Source organism: Pseudomassariella vexata (assembly GCF_002105095.1).
Source record: "Pseudomassariella vexata strain CBS 129021 chromosome Unknown BCR38scaffold_17, whole genome shotgun sequence".
Classification (NCBI taxonomy): domain Eukaryota; kingdom Fungi; phylum Ascomycota; class Sordariomycetes; order Amphisphaeriales; family Pseudomassariaceae; genus Pseudomassariella; species Pseudomassariella vexata.
In genome coordinates this window covers 263248-281708 of record NW_024467972.1, presented here as the reverse complement: position 1 = coordinate 281708, position 18461 = coordinate 263248, and the positions used below count along the sequence as shown (strand labels likewise).

The following is an 18461-nucleotide window of genomic DNA, read 5'->3' as shown; positions in this document are numbered from 1 at the left end:
ACGACGATGCACAATTTCCCCACACAATGCAAGCTCGACAGATGATCAAAGCTTCAAATAAGCAATTTCATTCCAACGGTTCCCCGAGGCTGCCATCTAATATGAACCGTGTCGACAAATACTTGCAGACGTGTCGCTCGGCCAGTTGCTCTACCGGCCGGCGCCATTGTTGATGTTGTCAACCTTAAGAGGCAAACGCGCGATTGATGAGTGAGCACCGGATTCGGGCGCTATTATGACTTGATGATTATTATGTCAAGATGAAGTTCCCTTGCTTGGAGGCCCGCTAAAGCGAAAATTGACATGAGTACGCCGACGCCTGTGTCGAAGTAGCGGCTGGAGATCTCGACGGCGTACTGTAGGCTCGAGCTTAGAGTTTGCTGTCTACAGAGCCACCTTTTGAACCATGGCAGGTTTTGCTTACTGGAGATGGTTGATGATATGCCGCAGAGACTGTGGGAATGTCCATATCCAGCTCTTTGACCACCACACGTCCCCGCATAATTCGTACGCGGCATTTTCTCTTAACATCTCGTCCTTTGCACTATGGTAGTGCGTTTCAGTGTCCAGCCCTTCATCCGCAATCTGCCGCCTGCTATCCGCCTATCTCACCTGTTTGCCTCATTGAAGCTAGTTCGAAGCCGCGCCCAAATTTCTGTGCCACATCCTGACCGACCGCCCAGCTACTGAGACTGGAGACAGACAGGCTAACTTTGAACTTGGCCAAGTTACCGATCAACTGGCTTCCGCCCGTGTGTTTATTGCTTCTACATCTCCACAAGCGCGCCGGCTCCGGATGATGAATATCGTCTAGCTGCTTAGGACGAGGCATCGCGCACCGCTGGGTCGGGCACCACTCGGACCACCCCCTCCGGGTGGCATCCCCTAGTACACTCTAATCCACACCCCCTTAAACATCTCCTCGTAAACAATGCGTCTGTGCCTGAAGCTCTTATTTCGGTACGTTCCCTCTTTTTGTTGACTGCTAACTCTTGATCCAGAAGTGCAGGATACTTCGCTGATATCTTTGGTGGCCAGCCGTTCGCTTTGATTCCACTCCGCCCCTTACCCCTATCCGATTGAAGGATATATCCTGTCACTTTGTTACTACAGCATCCACCGTCCACTCATGGTACGGACATGGTCAAAATGCCTTCGCGAAAATCAGAAGTCGTCGAGGTCCCATGGGTTCGTGACAATGAGTCCGAACTTCGTCGTCGAAGCACCCCGCTGATGCCCATGAACCTGAACTCACTCAATTCTATTCCTCCTATTCCATCAATCCACTCACCTCCCCCCACGCCCCTCAGTCCTCCTCCACGTACTGATCGCCTGTCTCTACGGTTGACGAGCAACTCCGGCCTCAAAGGTCACACTAATGAGGCTGCATTGAGCCAATATACCGACTACAAGGTCCACCGGCCGTCAGTACTGAGTCCCAACCACAATGATGAGGAGATTTCGTCATCCAACTGGACGGAATCGGTCAATGCGTGGCGGAATAGCAGCGCCTATGCGGCTAATGGGCTCACATCGTATCTGCCGTTGCTAGATTTCCTGGGCAAGGATGCTTTTCTGATGGCTATGGACAACCCGTCCGTAGTGCGTCACTTGGTACGGTATTGTGAAGATCACTGTGGCGTTGAGAATATCCATTTCCTGCTCAAGGTCAGTACCCTATCCTCGGGTGGTTTGCGGGATGTCTAAACTCACCTCCTACCCAGATTCGCGAATATACAAACTCGACGAACGACTTGGCATCCGTCTTGACTTCTATCTCGACCACATTTTTCACCACACTAGGTGCATCAGCTCCTCTGAACTTGCCACCCATGGTTTCACGGCCCCTGAATGCCGACGTGAAGCGTATCGCCCACTCGGTTCTGCCTGGGTTGGAGTCCGTCTTTATCGAAGCTAGGTCACACGTCGAGAGCCGAGTCGCGTCCGATATTTTTCCAGGCTTCGTCAAGAACCAGCTCGCGTACTGCACGGCTTCCGTACTCGCGAACGAGTGCTCCACGGTTACTAATCGCACCTCTTCGAAACTGGAATATCCCGGTCTGGGCGAGAGCTTCTGCCTTAGCGACGCCTTAACGGCAGACAATGCTATCCTGGGCGCCTCAGATGGGTTCATCGCCCTAACCGGCCATGCTCTGCCCGACATCGTGGGGCAGAAGTGTAGTTTCCTGCAAGGTCCCTTTACCGACCCCGAGGGCATCAGACGGATACAGGTTGCAATACGTGGCCGTCAAGAGGCAGTCGAGCTGATTCTCAACCACCGACAAGACGGCGAATCCTTTTGGAATCTGCTTTTCCTCATCCCGCTGAAGGATGTCGTGCAGCAAGAGGTGCAGTACTGGCTTGGCGCCCAGGTCAATGTTTCGGAGGGCATGGGGAGCCGGAGAGATATGTTACGCATTCTAAACGGCGGCGTTATGCCGGATGCGCCAGAGGGCGAAATCCAGAGTATAAGGGAACAGAGCGAGATCGATTCGGGCAGGGAGTCGCGCCTGTCTGAACGTGGAACGGCCAGTAGCAACGGCAGCAACGGGCAAAACCACAAGAGACAAAGCTCCAAGACATTCAGCTCGCGCAACCGGCTTTTCCAGTCGTTCCGCAAGACGCAGCAGCAGTCTTTCCCGTCTGGTACTACTGTCCCCACGTCCCCATTGTCGTACATGCCAGGTTTTGACTCGCTGGCGACAGACTATCAACCAAGAAAGTCACCATGTAACACACGCTTCTCGACGCAGCGCTTCCTGTCCCGGAAGCAGCAGATCCAAGTTTTTCCGACGGCATACTCGCATTATCTCGTCTTGCGGTACATGCGCCCGCACCAGCAATCACAACCCCAGTACCAAACGGCTTCTCTGTCATCACAGGGCCAGTCACAGTCACAATCGCCGCTACCCTCCCCGCGGCCCCCACCACCCCCAAAATCAGAATCCTCCTCCTCCCTAGGCGCCACCACGGGCATGCGCAAAAAGAACGGCCCGAAAATGCCAATAGCCTACTTCTCAGACTCAGCTCTGGACCTGCTCTCGCTTGATAGAAGCATCATTCACACCGATATTTTCCACGCACTAGCCGAGTCATCCTCTATCACGAGACAATTCAAGGCCACCGTGCGCGAGAAGATGGACGCCGGGAAATCGGTTAGTTTGGACTTGGTCGTGGATAATAAGAGTAGATCGACCATCACCACGATCCGGGGACGGAGGAGGGGTAGTTCTGTCGGATATTCCGGATCAAAGGGAAGGGCTGATGCGGGAGAGGATGAGGAGAGGAGGGTTTCGAGTAAGAATACGGGGGAGAGGGGGGATAGAGACAAGGAGAAGGACAAAGACCGTGATAGAGAGAGAGTGGTGAGGCTGGGGAGTCATTGGACGGCGTTAAGGGGCGGGGGTGGAGAGATTGAGTGGGTTGTGCTGGTTTTGACGGAGAGGGTGTAGAGAGAGTGTGTCGTTGGGTGTGTGGTAGAAACAGGATGGATGTATTCCAACCTGGTACATGAGGCTGCACTGGTTTCATGGTGATGATACATTGGGAGATGAATCGTAAGATATTGCTTCAAAAGCAACGTTCGTTGATAATGAAACGCCCCGGAAGCCTGTATAGTCCACTTTCGGGGAGCAACGATGTGCTTGGACATACTGATGATAATATTACATAAGCGAGGCGAACTACAAGATTCACATAGCGTAACTCTATCAATATAACATCATGGCAAATTAGACCAAGCCTCCGTCATAATATCCAGTCCAGACTTGAAGAACATACGATTCGCGTCTCCCAGCTGGTGATCTGGAAGACTACCTTATTCCTTCCCTTCCTTTCACTGTGGAAGGAAATGAGTCCAGAAATCCTCCTATTAGCTAGTGTTGCTAAAGATTAGTTGAAGGCTCGAGAACGTCGACGCAACCCCGCTTGATCAGGTGTCAGAGCATCGCTTTTCGGTCATAGCCAGGGTCTCAACGGGAACGCGTTCGAGGTTATTGATGGGAGCTGCGGCTGCTGCTGCGGCAACTGCCAAATGAGGGTCTTCAAAATTGGATCGTGCTTGTGTTTACTTTCTTGGTTCCAGATGTGATGGATTCTGAATATAATTCTAATGCGTCTCTTGCTTCTTCATTTTCTAGCAGCAGTGTGGCCCTGACTCTATGTAATGCTGGGAATTGATGTGCATTTGACCATAGTTGCGGGCAAACCCATGTCTATACGCTCCATATCCTAAGAGAAACTGGTTACGGCCCCGTCAGTCTTCATCTTCCACCCGCGTGTAAACCATCCCAACATCCTTGTTTGGCTCTGCAGTGTTTGACTCGGACTAACATGGCTAGCACTCTCACTGGTCTTGGGGTAGGTTTCGTGTCAACCTGAAACTGCTGCGGGTTACAAAAGAAACCCATACAGACTGTCCAGAGGAGCTTGAAGACTGTGTAAAGGCTGACGGCGACGTATTGTTGACCTGACCTTCAGTGACAAGACCTCAATTCTGATTCAACACTATTGCACACAATAAGTCCGATACGTATCCAGACCGTGCTATGTAGTACTTGTAGCGTGCCAGATACCACTCTTGCGCCTGGTATCGGCAAGGGAATTCTCTGCCTACGAGCCGCGCAGATGCATTACCCAAGGACATGGACTGCCGAGTCAAATACCCGATTTCGGGCTCAAATTGATCGATTGTAAAAATGCCAGGGATCGATGGCATCAAACGACACTATTAGCGGTAGGTAGCGCGTTCAATGAACGGATAGAATTTCCTGCGAAAAGCTAGAATCATCAATATCAGGAACGACCAGCTCAAGGAGCACCAAGGGATGCTGTACTCGTCGACTGAGAAAGAAGAACATGCAATGAGACTCATCCAAGTGGAATCGAGACGTGAAGAGGAGCATTGCTCGCGCCTTTGGATGAGATTGTGGCATTTTGTAATGTGGTCTTCACCTTTACTGGTCGAAAGTCATCAATTCCAAAGCCTATCATTATCCTCGAGGAACGTAGTCTGCAGACCCAAGTTCAGGAAACGAGCGAAGGCGGGCAAGAAAATAATGCAGCACCCCTCAAGGAGGCAGTGTCCGGTTGATAATATAGATTGGGGCGAAACTTTCAGCTGCATCTGCAATACTGCGTGATGTTTAAAAGCGAGGAAGCAACGACGTCTGGATCATGCGGGTAATATTCAGGTTGCCTTGCAATTGTAGCATTTTGATTAGCTGGCATCTGGGCTACATTGTTGTTTCGGGAGTTGTAAGTCCCAAACGGCCAAAACACCAACTGAATATGTATATGTGCCCAACCCCCTTGTGTACCATGAGGCCACCATTTCCATAGTGATTGTAATGCGTGTTCGTATTCTCATCCCAAGCTCAAGTAAAGGTAAGTAGATAGACCAAGGTACGTTGCCGAGACAATAATATCGCGAAAGTTCCCTACAACACAGCTATACCTTAGCTGTATAGTCTGATCCCTATAAATGCCGCTCCGTACTCTCGATAATATCACCAAAATACTTAGGTACCGTACGCTTCAAAGTCCCCATAATTAGTACATAGCCCAGCCCTATATTAAAAAATGTTAGTCTCCTGAAGTCACTTTAGTATCCAAAACGCAACACCTACTAACCCAAGAAATAGAGAAAGAAAATGGAATACTTACCCCACTAGCACTGATAACCTGCCCGGAAACCCACCCTCCATCCTCCCCTGCCAACCCAGCAACAATCTTACTTACCTCCCCCACCGTGCCAATCCTCTGCTCGACCGGCGTGTTCTTCCTCTGCATCTCGACAATCTCCCTCGGAATCCCGTCCAACATCTCGCTCTGCACCGGTCCCGGATTGACACAATTCACCGTCGTCCCATCGCCCCCCAACTCGGCAGCCCAACACCTTGTCAAACCCTCCAGCGCTGCTTTGGACGAGCAGTATAAGCTGAGATCTTTGAACCCCCCGCGCGCGGCCACGGAGCCGATGTTGATGATCCGGTTGTGTCCCGCGGGGTTGAGGTGAGGCAGGGCCGCTTGAGTGAGCAACAGGGGGGCGAGCACGTTGAGGTTGTAGATTTTGTGGTAGTTGTCCGCTGTGATGTTACCGACGGGTTTGACAAGTTGGAGGCCCGCGTTGTTGATGAGGATGTCGAGTTGGAGCTTTTTTTGGTTCTGAGACTCGGACCAGGCGACGAGGGACGAGATGATGTCTTGCGGGCCGGTCGGGCTGGTGAGATCCGCGCGGACCGGGTATGCGGTGGGCTTGTGGGGCAGGGACTGGATTTTCTGGATGAGAGACTCGATTTTGGGAGTACTGTCAGGCGAGGAATAAGCGAGGATTACCTGATTGGTAGTTTAGTGTCTGTTTTGGGTTTTTCTTTTCGTTGATGAGAGACTTGAAGGGAGAAGAGAAAAGGAGGATGTACCGAGGCGCCGCGGCGGGCGAGCTCGAATGCAATACCTTCACCGATACCCCTAGATGCGCCGGTGATGAGGGCGAGCTTTCCGCTGAGGGGCAGCTTGAACTCGGTGATAGAGTCGGCCATGGTCTTTTATGTGAGATTGTAAGATCAAATCGGAAATAAGCGGTACGAAGATATCTGTCTCCCTTGTGAACTCGCGGCACTGTCTACTTAAATAGGTCTGGAACCTAGACGAGTAAAGATCCCAATCGGCGGTTGTGCTAAACGCCGATGAGATATTGAGAGAGTCCGATCCAGACCACTGAACGTAGCACCGTTTCAGCGGGCAGGCACCCGACTCCCACTCGGCAGACACTACTAGGCAGGAGGATTATTAATATCAAAGTCGTGGGACTGAGCTACAATCTCAGTACCGTCCCTGTTGGGGAACTTCGATGAATACCTTCGCGCAGGACAGAAGTGTATCATGTAATATACCAAATTGAAGAAGATGGCACAAGCAAAAGCACCGTGCATGCCAATGAGATCTTCACTTCTGACGAGCCCTGGATTCTATTCATCACATCGTGTGAGGTTCCGATCACTTGGTATTGTGCATTGGAGAGGATTGATCAATTGAAGCTAGATAATAGCTGAGTGAATGTACATAATCCGCCTAAAGTGTATCCCCTGCGTTCCAGCAAAGACGGGGCCCCCGGATTGTAGCCCGGATACCTGTAGAAACAAATGCAGTGCTGTAATGACCACAGGAATACCAATACATTGTGTAAAACCGGCACCACGAAAAAAAAGCAAGTGAAACTGAAACGGTCGAGAGAATTTGCTTCATCCGTTAGCCCAAGGCGCTCTCACTTATTCATTATCCTCAAATTAAATACACACGCGACGCAATCATACACCCCGGTCATAAATCGTCCACGAACCCCAAACTCTCCCGATTCTCATCACAAACCCGCGCAAACTCCAAGAGCAGTCTCCAAACATACAACAACATATCCTCCCGTCTGAGTGCTTTGGCCGCCCATTCCCTCCCCATCTCCGCAATGAATCTTGCCGAATCATCTCCCTTCTGGTCGCGCGTGAAGTAATCCAAAATCCCGTACAAGTCCTGAAACGTATTGTCCATGGGCGCGAAATGCAGCCATGGAACCAACCGGTCGTCGTGCCACTCGGCGTAGATGGTGGACTTGATGGGTAGGGAGGTGGAGAGCAGAAAGCCACGGTACCGGGCGCTGAAGCTATTCCCATCGACGTCGGGCATGAACTTGAACCGGTACTGCTCTGCCATAGGGATGCTCTCCACCTCGGAGAAGTAAGGGTCTACATAGGCGCATTCGCCGGCCGGGAAGCAGAGCAGGTTGTTGAAGCCGGCGTCGGCGAATTGCGTCAGCCAGGTGCCCAGGGTGCCGCTCCGCCGGCGCTGGATGTCATACGTTCCCAGGGGCGGCATCTCGAAGGTCGGGGCGCGGCTGTTGTTCTCTTCCATGGCCGACACGGTAGTGCCATTGAGCATCTGCACGAGTCGAATCCGCTGGAAATGCGACCAATTCTCCTTCTTGTGCCTGCCCCCCGACGCAACCCCCCTCCACACCACACCGTTTAGTTTCTCGGCCCAAGGCGGGCCATGCGTGTCGCCGCCCGAGTAGAAGGGGTCGTCGGTCAGGTACATGGCGCCCGGGATGAGAATCTCATTATTCATGGGCAGCTTGCAGCCGCCAAACAGCGGGATCAGCTCTTCGCTCGTGGACATGCTGATCGGTTCGATGAAGGTGCCGTGCATGCCACGGAGATGCGGCTGCGTGCATGCGTCCATCGAAGCCGTAAAGTTGCGCACATAGCCCTGGTATGAGAACTCGGGCTGCCAGTCCTCGGCAAATAGCGGCGGCTCCGTAAAGTTGGCGATGGGTTTCACTTCGCGCGCGGGCGAGGTCGGTGCGCAGGCGGCGCGCGCTAGGTTCCAGTAGCTGTCCTTGCCTGGCCGCACCCAGGCTGGGTCATAAGGTTTAGTGTCGTTTAACACGGCGTCGAGGTCGCCGAGCCCGATGTACGTCTTAATGACCTTTTCTTTGGGTGGCAGTGACCGGCCACTTTCTTCCTTCTTTATGTACCGGTCGATGTCCTCCCACGGCACCAGCAGTCGCGACTCGTCCATGTAGTTGATGGGCATGTCGACGTCGGGGAGGTGAGGCGCGGCCTCGGCCACCAGGTCTGTCCAGTGCTTGAGCCAGGCCACCTTGTGTTCCGTGTTGCCTACTCCGTGGGCCTTGCCGTCGCGCACTCTGACTACGTGGTACCACGACGCGGCGCGGAGCGCAGTGATTTGTGGCGCCTGCGCCCAGAAGGGATTCACGTCGTGGTATATGCGATCGAAGAAGGGCTCGACGACGACGGCATCGTGGTCGAGCGCATACTGCATCCAGGCGTCGAATCCGGGAGGTGGATGGCGGCCCCTCCTTTGACGGTATCGCTCCGCCGCTGAGCTGATGTTGTGACTCCGGTGTCCAGCCAGCAGCTTCTCATGTTGCGCGTGCGCCTCGGTGATGAGCCGGTCGATGGGGTGCGTCGGCGTTTGGTTCCAGAAGTAGTCGAAGTAGCCGGCTGCCTTGTCCCTGAGAAAGCCCTCAGGCCGCCGCAGAAGCAGCACGCTCGTCAGAACGACGGACGTGATGGAAGCGAACACGGCGTAGCGCAGCAGGGACCGCCATCGCATCGATGCGAACATTCGTGCCAACGACCGGCCCCGTGGCCGCGTGTTCGTCATCGACGGGTGGCTGGGGAGCGACGAGGTGGGACACTCGCGTCGGTGGTTGCGTCTCGGAGCTTGATTCTCTAGAGCTCTACCACGGCGAGTTGTGGAGAGATGCTCTCACTGCTTGAACATAGTCGGCTGCGCGTCAGCTTGCAGGTGCAGCTACAGGTGGTCGAGTTGGCGGACAGGCAGAACCTGCGGGTTTTCGGTGATGGTAAATGGAAAGTGCGACTCGGTGAGAGGTGTGATTGTGGCATCGCAATCCGGATTCCCAATGTATTCATAATCTATCCCCTGCACATGGAGTCGCGCTGTGCCGTAACCCACCACTGGCCGTTGGGGGGTGCTACACCTCTCCAGACATGCCGATTGTTAGCGTATTACAGCTCCCATAGTACTTGCTTGGCCTTCCACTCCCTCATATTTCGCACAATTTGTACGGTGCCTAGAGAGGTGTACTATTTCCGTTGTGGCCCCACCTTCATCCAGGATTGGGCGGAAAACCTCATCTTAATGCAAGGTGCTGCCTGCCAGCATCAATCCAGTTAGTGCAAGCGAGTCAAGACAGTAAGTACTACATAGTAGAGAGCTATAGGTAGATCCACACAAAAAGAGCCGTATCAATGTGAAGAATGAAGTTAGTTCTTCCCTGTATCTTGTGGTTTGTATTCAATTGGCGTATTGTATTCGTCCAAACCTGCCCGTGGGGTATTCCAGTGTCGCCAATCCTACGGACATGTTCGTCCCAGTCTCTAAGCATGAATTTCGACGGGTCGAGACCCCTATCGGAATTCGCCTACTCATGCCGGTTAATGAGGCAACTCCACTTCAGCTTACATTCATGGGTTGAATGGGGCTCTGCGACAAAGCTCTTGGAAGAGGACTAGGATTACTACATTACTACAGTACAACAAACTCAGTTGAGATATTTCAGTGTTACATACATAATGATGTGTATAGTCGTCAGATATACAAGGCATGGCTACATTGCCTATTTGTCCTCGCTTACCATATGGTACTACCATCGTGCCTCTCCTTCCGATTTTGGTTTCTTCCTCGAAGGGCAATACACCTCGTAACGATTGACATAGCCTGACCTACTGCATGGAGGACCACTTGATGTCTACAACGCTACTAAGCTTCAAGGGCGGGACTATCGGCAAGGACGCCCAACGCACGACGTGTTCCACGGAGCTCGAATTGCCAGCAACCTCTAGGTGGTAACGACAACGCCCCATCCTTATAAGTATACGATGGGCGGATTGGTGGCGCGAGGAGTCAGCTTTCTGCGCGCTGGCCCCATCTTGAGGATGGAATCCTGCCCCTGTAAACAGCCTGGTACTCGAAGTAGTGTGTTTGCATTTCGTTGGTTGAGATCAAATTTTGCCCCTGAGCGAGATACCGGATTGCCAATAGTGCTGCACACGACTTCGTGTTGGCATGCGTTAGGTTCTCGCATATGTTCATCTCAGTCACCTCGCTTGGCCACGCAACTTCCTTTACCCTCCCTATCCGTGAATCCTATCGACTACCCAACCAGGTGCAATTCAAGTACAACCTGATCTCCACCCCCTCACCTTCCGATCCTCCTTAATCAAAACGCCGCCCTCTCAGCAACAGGACGCACCGTCGACAGCGTGTTGCGCAGGGGCTGCAGCGGGAAAACGTCGCACCAATCACCCGAATGTTTATTGTCACGTGGACGGCCAACCTCTCATTTACCATACCACCCTGCTGTTTAGGGAGCATGACACTGCTGTACGTCACATGGAAGCAGAGAATTTGTCGCTGGTTGACGCTCTTCCACGCCTTGTCCAGATCGTTGGCGATGATGCCGGGCTGGCGTATACTGCCAGGTTTCAGAGCCGCGCTGAAGGAACCGGTTCTGACAATGTTTTCGACGAACTGTACGTGTCGGGCTAAAATCTCCAGATCCAGGGAACGGGTTAGGTAATTGGGACCCGGTTGCTTTAACGCTGATACCGACCGATCAGATGGGTGCCGAGCCGCTTGAGAATGGGTGGTTGGGGATTGCCATGATGTTGACGCAAGGCTGCGGCATGATGATTAAAATAAAAAAATAATATTAAATACGCCGTAGGTGTTAACCCTCGGTACCTCTACAAGTACTCCCTTAAGGGGCTATAGATGATATAGCGGGCCCTTAAGCCGCGTCGGGCGGTTATACAGGTAAACTTGTAGCCAAACGACTACTAAACCTCCTGTCCCTCCCTAAGTCTGTGCTACAACCCCTGCCTGAACTACCGATAAGTGTGGTAATGTGGCACTTAAATTCGTCCTCAGGGGTGGGATGCTGCTGATGTGCAGAAGATGCTCGACTATTTTTTGTCGCGACAAGTCGTAGTATCTGCTAATTGGGGTTCTCGTCGAGCGTATACATCTCAACCATACGCTCAAGTGGATAGACCGTAACGTGGTCTAGACGCTCGCAAGAATCGCGGCGAGAGGGCGTGCTGCGCGCCTTCTATCGTGAGGGGACGGGTTCGCCGACGAGCGTTATCGGATAGGCGAGGTCCGATAAGGGGCCGGATTAACGATTCGAATTCTGGACCGGCTGTCGAGTTATATTCCGCCGACGTAGTGCTTGACGGTCGACTGGCTAGGATGCTCGTAATCCTAAACTGCACCAATCTCCCTATTATCGCTAGGTAGGCGAAGTCAACAAGGTGGGCAGCGCGCCATAAGGGTTGACTAAACCCCCTTGTGTGTCAGCTGCAGGATTCGAACCCGCGACTCGTCACCGACCCAAGTGGGCGAGGCTGAAATCGGGACTTATCTACCAGCGAAGTGACCAACTACACCAGCCGACTGATTAAAATATATTTTGTATCATCTGTGGGAATAGAGGTATAGAAACTTGAGATGGGAAGAGCAGGTACGGCGCTGGTGGGTTCTTATGGATTCTCGGTGATGACCTTTAGGAGTTGCAACTTGGGGCTGGATTCCTGGAACTAAGTACCCAGAACTGTCTTCTCAGCCTATAGAGGGGACGGTCCTAAAGATTCAGATAGGGTAATATATCCCGTGCTGATGAAGCTTTATTCCAGATGCCCACCTCCCCCGGACTTGGTATACAAGTCGATCATTTCAGGTAAAACGTACGGATCGCGAAGCGCATCACGAGAGGGCACTCCGTCTTCCCCTTCGAATATTTGATAGACAATTGGATTGTATTTTAAGCGTACTCCGTGTTGGGCTGTCAATAACAGCTGGGGTGCCGAAGTCTTCCAGCAGGTGGCGGTCGCCAATGCCTCCAGTATCTGAGGTGATGTGGCGCTCCCGCCGCTAGGATAACCTCTAGGTCTGCAGACGGCTTCTTCTTCCCAATTCTCTTTTGAAGCACCGACCTCTTTTCGACGTCGTCATTTTCCTCCTTAGAGGTCACGGTTCTTTTAACCAGGGTTTCTGTGGGCACCATCAAGCGTAGGTTTTGACCAGACATAAGGGCCCAAGTGTATGCAATTTCAGCTGAACATCTGTGTAGTTGATAAGTGGTGGCTCGGCTTTGGAACTCCCCGACTGCTTTCTCGGTTCGGGATGATCCTTCATCTTCATCCTGAGTTCGAGGAATGTATCGACCCATGCGCTGTTCAGTACTCTACTACAACCATCGTGAAACGAGACTTGCAATGGTCCCTTGCCGGGTCGATGGCTTTCATAATAGTCATCAATATACACAGTTTCCCTGGCAGACTGACCCGGGAGATATACAGTAGTGGATTTCCTAAAATACGGCGCCAGATCTTCGTATGGCCATCTTGCATTGCCGATTTTGCCCCGGGAATTAATATTAGCTCTCGAGGGATACAAAATCATCATGAATTTGAGGCCGATAGATCCCCGAGCGGGCATCCCCGAGCTGGCGGCCCCGTGGTTGTACAATGCGACGATGGTTCACCATCGGCTGGCGGGGCGTAAGCAACATCCCAAGTCAAGATAGTCACATTAGTTGCCTGGGGAATCGACAATAAGTTCCAGTTGTATTTTTCTCGTCTATACTGGCCACATAAGAGGCCAAGAGCGAAGGCAAGAGGATTTGCAGTGTTGTCTAGGCCCACTTCCACAACGAGGACGCGCACCTCAGCATCATCGCTTGACCGTGAGGCCACAGTCAGACCTGCCCTGACTCCGCCCAAGATAATACAGTAGGAGGGATTCTTTAGGGTAGGGTGAAACATCGTGAGGTTGGCGCAGGCCACGTTTTGTAGTGCTGCGAGTGTGTGTCGATGGAGTCTGGGGGTTCCATACTCCGACAGGGAACACGTGCGCACTCTGTCACTCGGCCTACGGGACCTGGCCTAGCACGGGGATCTTTTTATTATAATCCATCCAAGAGCATGTAGACCCTTGATACGTGGATGGCGAGGACTAAACGGTACAGAATGAAGGCCCGGAACAGCTAGTATTTCGTACAGGTGGTTAGGTTCTGTGAATCAGCCGGGTTTGACACTAGGCACCGAGACTATATTGAGCGTCAGCGCAGTCTTCCGCAGATAGTATCTACAACGAACGAGCTCTAAGACGACATGCATCTAGCAGAACACCCAGCCGACAAATCATCACAACCAAACGCATCGGGTCCAGACTCCAGCTGAACAGTGACCTACCCCGTAACACATGGTTGTGTAGGGGAGGGTGGAGGAGTATCAATAGGCAGCATCCGGCTGGCAATCGATCTTTTACAAAATCTTTCGCTGTGCCGAGGTCGTGAAGTATGCCGCGCGTGGATACTCAGGATATCCACTGGCAGCTACGGCATCCAGCGGCCATTCAGTTATACTCCTGGAATCTCAGTCATACAAACATCTTATATCTTGCTTGTCTTCACCTAAGCAGGGGGGGATCCGTAGATTCGACTACCCGTCGCTACATCTAAATCTGTGTCCAACGAAGAGCTCCTGTCAACCTATGTGGCCATATTCTCCCCCGGTGGCAGTGCGTCAGCCCAAATCAAGTATCGAAGATGGACATTAATCAGCAGTTCGGCGTTGCCCAGGAAATTTATTATTAACCGCCGCCATTCACAGCAGCGCCTCGCGAGAGATTCTCCTGGACCTGATGAAACCACCATTCTATGCCTAGGATGGTTTCCATGTACCTAAACAACCCCAATACCTCAACCATTCTGCGCAGAACACATGATGCAATCAATGTACGTAAAGAGGCGAGTTTGACCCATGTTCCTTGCTTTTTTGGAATTTTGCCACCCGCAGCATTCGCTATCCCAAGAGACAATACGAACAGATACACCACACTCGCTCAATGGCCCTGCGCACATGTGAAGACTACTCTACGTACGGTCTCTATCAAAGCACTAAGAACTTGAAAGTGAGCGCGGCCTTTTCTCTCCTTCGCTTTCCCCTATTGGGTGTAATTGCATGATGCCTCTGGAGAGGTTGAATAGGCTGTTGAAGAGACCAGGTCTCAAGCTAGTCTGGAGGTCGGTTCTTCTGATAAGTGGTCTTCAATTACGCCCGCCTCGATAATTGGCATGCTTGATCAATTCCGGTGCTCATCTGTGGGAGATCCTGCCAGTCGACGCTCATTCCAATGCAAATGCTTCGCATTTTTCAGGGGCTACAGTGCCGCCACCCACTTGACAACTTTCACCAAGCACCAGACAAGATAGCAATTATACGACACAGAAGCGAAATCTCATTCATGACGCTTTGAATCTGGTGGTATTCTTCATTATCCCCCGACGCCTAAATTTTGTTCAAATCTATTCCTCAGCCTCATCCGCCTCCTCCGCCTCCTCCGTATCCTCGTCCTCTCCAGACTCGACTTCGCCATTGGTCGTCGCCGCCGGCGCACTTGGGCCATCCCTCTCCAACTGAAGATACTCCTCCCATTCCGGGAACAGATCGTCGTCCTCTTCGGGAGCACCAATCATCTTAGCAATCCGACCCTTCTTGTTGCCCTCGAGGTCCTCTTTCCAACTCTTCACTGCAGACGGCGTCAGGCTGGGCTTGTAGGTTTGCGTGAACAGGGCAGATTCCGGCAGGCGCTTAGTCTTTTGGAGCAGTGCGGCACAGCCTTCGATGTCGCCAATCGTCCATAAACATGTGAACGCAATGTTATGAGATCCTGCTTCTGCGGCTTGCGTTGCCAGGGAAGCAAGACCGTCCTTGTCGCATGTGCTTGTGTAGATCAGGAGTAATGAGCCGAGGTCCTTGCCGTGAGTGAAGCATTCCGTGGCAAGTGGTACATCCCAAGCGGACAAGGCAGCATCACCCACAGTCCTCCATTTGTGCTCCACGTCCGCTTCTTTCGCTAGCTCGAGCAGAAGTGGCAGCTGGCCCAGTGCTAATGCTAAATCGAACTTGTGCTCCGGGTCGGTGGCTACTTCGAGTGCCATTTCCTTGTATCCTTGGCCTTCGAGGAAACGTGCGATCTTATTGACCTGGTCGGCTGGAATCGTGGGTAATAGTTCGCTAGCGGTATCCATGTCGCCACGTAGTACCAGTGTTTGATATTCCAGAACGGGCAGTGACAGACCGAAAGATGTGAGGTTGACATCTTTGTCTGCCAGGTAGATCCGGGAGTCGCGTTGGATGTAGCCGAGGATGTACATGGGCTGGTCAAAGTGCGACACAGTGTTGATTTGATCACCGACCAGATAATTCAACCGGTTGGTGCTGTTGGTGTAGATGAAGCAGTCACCAACCCACTCGCCAGTGCGCACACTTTCGGCAATGTCTGTGATGACTTCAAATGCCGCCTCCACACCATCCTCGTCAACTTGGCCAGCTTGAGTAGCTTCGATATAGTTGTCCCGGGAGAAGCGCAGAACGTAAAAGGTGTCGTCGCAGGCCAGAGTCACAAGTTCGCCGCTGTCGGACCAGTACACCTCTTTGGGGTCGACTTCGATGCGTCGCACGAGACCGCCTGTAGCCCAGTCGTAGAAAGAGATGCCGCCCTGTCCCTTGACTCCGAGCAACACCCCGCCGGTAAGACCGTCCGCTTGGAAGGGAATATCGAGGCCGCCGGATTTCTCGACGAAGTTCCTGTACACCTTTACGCTGGTGGCCGATTCACGAATAGCGAAATCGTTGTTGCTATCCTTGCTTGCCCACACAAAGTCGAGTGCCGACCCAAATGCCTTATTTCGCCATGCCAAAGCCGTGTAGATGATGTATTCCCCGTCACCACAGACGGCGACAAACCGGCCGTTGGGAGAGTGGATGAGCGTTTGAGGGTAGACCTCGCATGTTCCTAGATCCTTGGTCGGGAGGGTAATCTGCGAATTGTCCTTGATCGATGCATCGCCGCCTTTGATAATAGATGACACCACCTCGTTGTGTCGCGCCCAGATCAGCTTCCCTGATCCGTCCATCGACACAGCCGGCTCTTCACGACCTAGCTTGACGACGACAGCACCATCGTCAAAACCGACAGCAACACCTTGTTTGCCCTTCTGGTACGAGACGCACCAAGCCCGCTCCAGGCCGTAGTTGAGAGACTGCTCGAAGCGGTACGTGTTGGCGTGCCATATCCTGACGGTGCCGTCCTCGGAACCTGAGATGATGATCGGCAATTCGGGATGGTAGCAAGCAAACGACACGTTATTGGTGTGGCCCTCTAGAGTGGCGATCAGCGACTTAGTCGTATAGTCCCAGACCTTGACTGTCCTGTCGTCCGACGTGGTGAGAAGGTACGGTTTGTCGGAGTGCGGGTAGTAGTCAACATGGTTGACGCCCTTGGTCTCGTGTGCCTCGAGGGTGAAGTTGGCTGTTGACGAGCCCAGACTCCAGATCTTGACGGTGCGATCGAGACATGCGGAGGCAAATGTGTTGGTGTCTTTGGGGTTGATGGCCAGGCCCATGACATAATGACTGTGGCCTTCGAAGACCTGGACACACTTCCAACCCTTGTCCCAATCCCACAGCTTGATAGTCATGTCATCAGAGGCTGTCAGAACGAACGGTTGGGTCGGGTGTACGGCAATGGCTCGGATGTAGTCGGGGTGGGCCTCGAAGGATGTGATCTTCTCGGACGTGTTGTAATTATAGACGCGCAACTGAAAGTCGTCAGAGCCGCAAACGATCCAGTTCTTTCTGGCGACGAAGCGACCGGCGCGAACGGGGACATCTGTGAGCTCGAAGGTCTTGACAATCTGTTGAGTTTCATGGGACCAAATGTAGACATGGCCGCTGTACAGGGTGGTAAGGATCCAGGGCTCTTGAGGATGGAAGTCGATGCCCTTGACCCGCTCACTGCGGGCGAAGAGCTGTCTCTGCATGTCGAAAGCCATGTCAGTACTTGAAGCTAGCATGATGGAAACCGATTGAGCAGCGGCAGAATTGCGATTGCCACGGTGGAAAGTGGACATCGAGGCATCTGCCCGTATCCGTCATGTAGCTGCGAGGGAGCCACTGGCGCAGAGCAGAGAGATGCCACACAAGAGATCGATAGGTAGAGGAACAGGGAGCGAAGTAGCACTTACCTTCACATCGAGCCTCATGTTGGCAGATGAGGAATTGTTGAAGAGGTTTGGGACGTGGCCAGCTACATGCACCGAACGTGGCGGAAGATGAGGGTCTTGGTGTTGAGTGAAGCCCAAATGCCGTCGTGCCTCCCAAGTCAATTGTGAGTGTCAATGTTTGGCCAAGTGGCAGCTGCAGTCGTGACACCCTGGCCTTGCTGGCCAATCTACGTTGGGCCTGCTTGGTGGGTCCACTTTAATTGGTAGTTCGGGGCTTCAGCCTCACGCGACCTTCTGGGATGAAGGTTCCAAGCCTAAGCAAAGCTATCCAAGTCGCACGGGCCGAAATGTGTTGAAACATCGACCCGGAGCCTTGACATACAAGCTCTCTTGTCATTCGATTTTCCAAATGATAATGGGAGTCAATGGTTGGTGTGGACGACGACGACATACTTGGCCAACGACGCACCTAGGTGGGCTTGGATTGACGCTTTTATGGGGTGCGTCGTTCATCTGTTCGTGAAGCCATCTTGTGGTCCGTTTGCTGCCCGGGCCCAGTTGAGCTTACCGAGGTATATCTTAGTGATTTAATTCCGGCTTCATGGGGGTAGCTTACAGTGAAGTTTCGAAGTGCGCTGAGAATCACATAGTACTGACAGACCGAGCTTCCTTTATTAGCGGCTCCTCGAGTTGGTGTCCTCAACAAGGAGCTAATAGCAGATAAAGGACAGGAAACCCCAAGTAGGAAAGTCAAAAAGAAGACAACAGAAAACCACCTAACAACTCCACCGCAAACTTGCCTGTTCCCTCGTGTTTCTGGCAGGTTGGTGTCTAAGGCCGCGAGTTCCTG

The 18461-nt window shown here is 52.6% G+C and overlaps 4 protein-coding genes across 4 annotated transcripts; 1 reads left to right on the top strand and 3 right to left on the bottom strand.

Moving 5' to 3' along the window:
• The first annotated feature begins 829 nt into the window (after positions 1-829).
• BCR38DRAFT_76278 (uncharacterized protein) lies at positions 830-3728 on the top strand. The gene is made up of 2 exons (XM_040865617.1): positions 830-1668; positions 1725-3728. The coding sequence occupies exons 1-2, from the start codon at positions 1141-1143 to the stop codon at positions 3450-3452; spliced, it is 2256 nt and encodes a 751-aa protein (XP_040711125.1). The 5' UTR covers positions 830-1140; the 3' UTR covers positions 3453-3728.
• A 1438-nt stretch (positions 3729-5166) lies between these two features.
• BCR38DRAFT_400508 (3-ketoacyl-acyl carrier protein reductase) lies at positions 5167-6674 on the bottom strand. Its single transcript, XM_040857742.1, has 3 exons — positions 6420-6674; positions 5665-6336; positions 5167-5568 (listed from the first exon to the last, which is right to left on the bottom strand). The coding sequence occupies exons 1-3, from the start codon at positions 6537-6539 to the stop codon at positions 5551-5553; spliced, it is 810 nt and encodes a 269-aa protein (XP_040711124.1). The 5' UTR covers positions 6540-6674; the 3' UTR covers positions 5167-5550.
• Positions 6675-7320: 646 nt separating this feature from the next.
• Positions 7321-9126, bottom strand: BCR38DRAFT_353390 (glycosyltransferase family 90 protein; the record flags this gene model as incomplete). The annotated part of the gene is made up of 1 exon (XM_040856778.1): positions 7321-9126. One exon carries the CDS (start codon positions 9124-9126, stop codon positions 7321-7323), a length of 1806 nt encoding a protein of 601 aa, XP_040711123.1.
• Positions 9127-14908: 5782 nt separating this feature from the next.
• On the bottom strand, positions 14909-17650 carry BCR38DRAFT_460927 (coatomer WD associated region-domain-containing protein; the record flags this gene model as incomplete). The annotated part of the gene is made up of 2 exons (XM_040862475.1): positions 14909-17422; positions 17633-17650. The coding sequence occupies 2 exons, from the start codon at positions 17648-17650 to the stop codon at positions 14909-14911; spliced, it is 2532 nt and encodes an 843-aa protein (XP_040711122.1).
• Positions 17651-18461: the final 811 nt, after the last annotated feature.

What these genes read in the sequence shown, in the direction of transcription:
- BCR38DRAFT_400508 (XM_040857742.1), bottom strand. Translation starts at nt 6,539, where the DNA reads ATGGCCGACTCTATCACCGAGTTCAAGCTGCCCCTCAGCGGAAAGCTC. An exon ending in TCGCCCGCCGCGGCGCCTCG is followed by an intron (nt 6,337 to 6,419) that starts GTACATCCTCCT and finishes ACTACCAATCAG; the next exon opens with GTAATCCTCGCTTATTCCTC.
- BCR38DRAFT_76278 (XM_040865617.1), top strand. Translation starts at nt 1,141, where the DNA reads ATGGTCAAAATGCCTTCGCGAAAATCAGAAGTCGTCGAGGTCCCATGG. An exon ending in ATATCCATTTCCTGCTCAAG is followed by an intron (nt 1,669 to 1,724) that starts GTCAGTACCCTA and finishes CCTCCTACCCAG; the next exon opens with ATTCGCGAATATACAAACTC.